This window comes from Triticum dicoccoides, chromosome 7B (genome assembly GCF_002162155.2).
Source record: "Triticum dicoccoides isolate Atlit2015 ecotype Zavitan chromosome 7B, WEW_v2.0, whole genome shotgun sequence".
NCBI lineage: Eukaryota > Viridiplantae > Streptophyta > Magnoliopsida > Poales > Poaceae > Triticum > Triticum dicoccoides.
Window position 1 is genome coordinate 548,035,184 of NC_041393.1, and position 4,241 is coordinate 548,039,424.

At 50.7% G+C, this 4,241-nt stretch overlaps 1 protein-coding gene across 1 annotated transcript; it reads right to left on the minus strand.

The window, feature by feature from the left end:
- Nucleotides 1-1,496: 1,496 nt before the first annotated feature.
- LOC119337352 (berberine bridge enzyme-like 4) lies at nucleotides 1,497-3,486 on the minus strand. The gene has a single exon (XM_037609467.1). The coding sequence runs from the start codon at nucleotides 3,426-3,428 to the stop codon at nucleotides 1,860-1,862; it is 1,569 nt and encodes a 522-aa protein (XP_037465364.1). The 5' UTR covers nucleotides 3,429-3,486; the 3' UTR covers nucleotides 1,497-1,859.
- Between the last annotated feature and the right edge of the window lie 755 nt (nucleotides 3,487-4,241).

Here is a 4,241-nt window from a genome sequence, read left to right on the forward strand (position 1 = left end):
TCAATCAACTCTCCGTTGAAACTTGCACCACTTTGGCAATCACCGCGTCAATTAAATGCATTGTCCAGAAAATTGAATGATATGGACAGCTCTTTACTATTGGCATATACGGCTGGTTGTAATGGGAGTATCATATCTAGTATCATGCATGCCAACTAGGCAAATTTGATGAGGTGGTATAGAATTAAATGAAGTAAGAGAGGGTTGAGTATCATATAATGATATCGTATCATAATAAATGCTACACTAGTATGTGTCATGCATGGCAATAAATAAAGTTATATATGATACTATCATATGATACTATGCATTAGGGAGGTAGTATCATACACTAGTATCATATGCATGATACTAACTTATGATACTACCCATTACAACCAGCCTACGTAAAGCTTTGTATTGTGAAATTGTTACCAGTTTAATGAAAAGTTGCACTAATCTCCAAACAAACGATGAGTGGCTTAGATTCTGGTGGGTGTCGTCGTCGTGTGCTCTTGTCTGCATCCCACTTAATAGGGCTAAATTACACACAAAATTCATCGAAACATACTCAATGGGATATATTTTCGAAGAGCACGCCGCGAGAATTCCAGCTATGAAAATGAATTTTAATTTCGGTTTTCAATTCAGAAGTTATGGCTTTAAAAAATAAAAATATGAAATAAATGTATTTACACTTGTTCAATGGATTACTTTTCCTAATATGAATTAGTGGACCAACACTTTTCAAATCTGGTCAGACACTCGAGATTACTGCAAGCCAATAAGCACTCACTAGAGGCATCCGTTTAGAAAAATTAAAATCCAAATTAAATATGTTCGCACCTATTCACATGGATACTTTTTCTATTACTAGCAAGCCGACCGCCACTCGCTAGACGCATCTTTACAAAAATGAAGCATGTTCACACGTATTCATGTGGATACTTTTCCTACTCCCTTCTTCAATGTATATAGAGCCTAATGCGTTTTTTGAGACTAAATTTGACCGCATGTTAGAGTAATAATGTATGACATGCAAGTTACACAAAGCACATCATCAAATTCGTATGTGGAAGGAGCTTGTAATGATATAATTTGCACACTGTATATCTTATATATTATTAATCTTATCAATAGTCAAAGACAACCCCAAAAAATATATTCGGGCCTATATATATGAAAGGAGGAAGTAGTATGAACTAGGAGGGACCAACACCCAACCACTCCGGATTACTAGAGAGCCAGCGGCCACTCACTATACGCATCTTTAAAAAAATGAAATATAAATTAAATGCGTTCACACCTATTTGTATGGATATTTTTCCTAATATAAATTAAAGGGACCGACACTTTTTAAATCTGAGCAATCATTCCGGATTACTAGTAAGCCAACGGTCACTCGCTAAACGCATCCTTTTTGAACAATGCTATAAATCCCTATCCTCATTCGGGACCTTCCAGTGTTCAAACTATAAAAGTAAAAATAGAAATAGAAAATCGAGTGGTCGGTCGAATATTAAAAGACCACACATTTAGTAGTGCAATTAATGAACAATAACACAAACACGCTACTCCATGCCATGAATGGCCATTAACATCTCAAGAACCATCACACCCTCACCGACTACTTTTGCAGGAAAGTACACTGTCTTAACTGTAGTACTAGTAGACAACTAGACATCGGAGCAAGGATAAAAATACAACTGACATTTCTTAACCACGAAAGTAAACCGTCTGAACCAGTAGTCGTCACGAAGGATCCAATCCAATACAACTGACAGCAGTATTGTTTATGCAGCAAAGTAAGCCATCGTCGACCATGAATGATTTTGATTGTTGAGATCCGATGGATGCCTTGCCTTGGCGTGCAACCCTGCTCACTCGCGTGGCTGGTTGGCCATGGGCGGGATGCTCTGCTCGTTCCGGAAGTAGTTGGTGGGATCCGCGGCGGCCTTCACCTTGGCGAGCCTCTCGTAGTTGCCGAGGAAGTAGCGCTGGCCCCAGAACCTGGCGTTCTCGGCGGCGCCGAAGTCGTCCTCCAGCGCGTTCTGCCCGATGTCCAGGTCCCGGAAGTTGACGTACGCCTCCCGCGGGTGCTTCGTCACGTGGTGCGCCATGAACCCGTAGAAGCCGTCCAGCCAGCTCGTCGCCGCCGGCCCGCCATCGGCGCTCATCCAGTACGCGATGTACTGTATCACGTACAGCACCCCCCGCCGGTGCGGGTACGGGGTGGCGTCCTCGGGCACGCCGCACATGAACCCGCCGTGGGGCTCCAGCACGATCACCCCGGCGCCCTTCATCGTGAACCAGCTGGCGTAGATCTCCTTCCACACCGCCTTGGGGATGGCGTGCCGGACGTAGTCCGACTTGCCCTTGCTGAAGGTGGTCGGGCTGGCCGGCCTCGGCAGCAGCACGTCCTCCACCGGCTTGCTGTTGGTGAAGCTGAAGAAGGACAGCGCCGCGGACTGCAGCCAGGTCATGGGCTGGCAGTCGGCGCTCGTCATGTTCAGCTCCGGGAAGTGGTCGCGCATCGTTGAGGCCAGCGACCCGCACTCGCCGAGGTACAGCGCCCGGAACACGGCCTGCTGCCCCGTCACCATCACGGTGATCGTGAGGTCGCTGGGGAGCGCCGGCGCCACGTCCTGCCATTTGGTGAGGATGTCGATGGCGCCCTGCTCCAGCGTCTTGGCGATGTTGAACACCGTCACCGTGGCCGGGACCGGCACGAGCTGGACCTTCCACGAGAGCACCACGCCGAAGTTCCCGCCGCCGCCGCCGCGGATGGCCCAGAAGAGGTCCTCCCCCATGCCGGCCCTGTCGAGGAGCTCCCCGTTGGCGTTCACCAGCTTGGCGTCCACCACCCTGTCGATGGAGAGCCCATACTTGCGCATCATCATCCCAATCCCTCCACCGCTGAAGTGGCCGCCCACGCCGATGGTGGGGCACTCGCCGGACGGGAACGCGAGGCGGGGGTTGTTCTTGGCGACGGCGTAGTAGAGCTCCCCGATGGTGGCGCCGGATTCGACCCACGCCGTGGACGCCGCCTCGTCGACGGTGACGGCCCGGAGGCCGGCGAGGTCGAGCAGGCCGAACACCTCCTGCCGCGCCGACCGGTACGACAGGCCCTCGTAGTCGTGGCCGCCGCTGCGCACGCGGAGGCGCACGCCGTGGCTGCGGCCGCACCGGATGGCGGCCTGCACGTGCGACGCGTCGGTGGGCGTGACGATGCACAGCGGCTTGGCCGTGGTGTTGACGAACTTGGCGTTCTTGATGTAGTTGACCAGCACGCCGGCGAAGTTGCTGGAGCACTGCGTGTACACCAGCTCGCCGGGGATCTTGTCCCGCACGCACTGGAGGAAGTCGTCGGAGGAGGCCATGGCTAGGTGGACCGTGAGGAAGCTGGCGAGAAACGCGAGCGCCAGGCCTCTGCCTCTGAGCGTAGCCATCTTTTGCTTCTTCTCTGGCAGCTAAGAGAGCAGTGGTGTGTGTGTGCCTGAACCGACTGGAGCTGGCCCCTTATATACTGCTCTGCTCGAACACTAGTACAGTAGGGTTACTATATTTTCCACTGGCTCACTGCGTGTACAAGGAGCTTCGGATGGTTTTGCGTGCACGCCAGGTGACGCGTCGATTCTGGTTAGTTTCTAATCTTAACATGATATGGCGCGCACGTTAAACATCTTAGGAACGGAACCGCAGCCGATTGATTGGCATGCTTAAGCTTGAGCTTCACTCCGGGGCGAGCTTGCGGTTGGCGTCGACGCCTCAACTGACTGAACAACGCTTTTGGCGATTGATTTCATTTCGTTTCATGGCCACGCGACGGCGCGTGCAAGTTCACAACGACTAAACTGGTTTGCTTTGGGCGATCCTCAAGCATACTCCAGTTCATACACGCACGCTTTTGACGGTGACACATGCTAGTACATGCTACATGGTACATGCAGATATCAATAATGACGTTTGTTCGAGTTGGATAATGAGGAAATTGGGTGACAGAATTTTGGTTGAAGCAAACGGACGCAAATGAATAAAGTCGCGCACTACTTGGCTGGCTAGGGAAGGCTGCACGAACAAACTATGTAAAACTTTGGTTCCAGGTACCGCCAGAGTGCATTAGGTCTGGCGTAGGCACAACAAATAAAGATGACGACGGGCCATCAAAGCTCAGGCCGTGAATAGGACTCGAGAGTGCAGATTTTGGTTTCCGTCGATTCTAGCAGAAAGTACACCATCGCCTCCTAATTACCCGAAAGCTC

Bases quoted from the DNA above. Each gene is read 5' to 3' on its own strand.
- LOC119337352 (XM_037609467.1), bottom strand. From the start codon at position 3,428: ATGGCTACGCTCAGAGGCAGAGGCCTGGCGCTCGCGTTTCTCGCCAGC.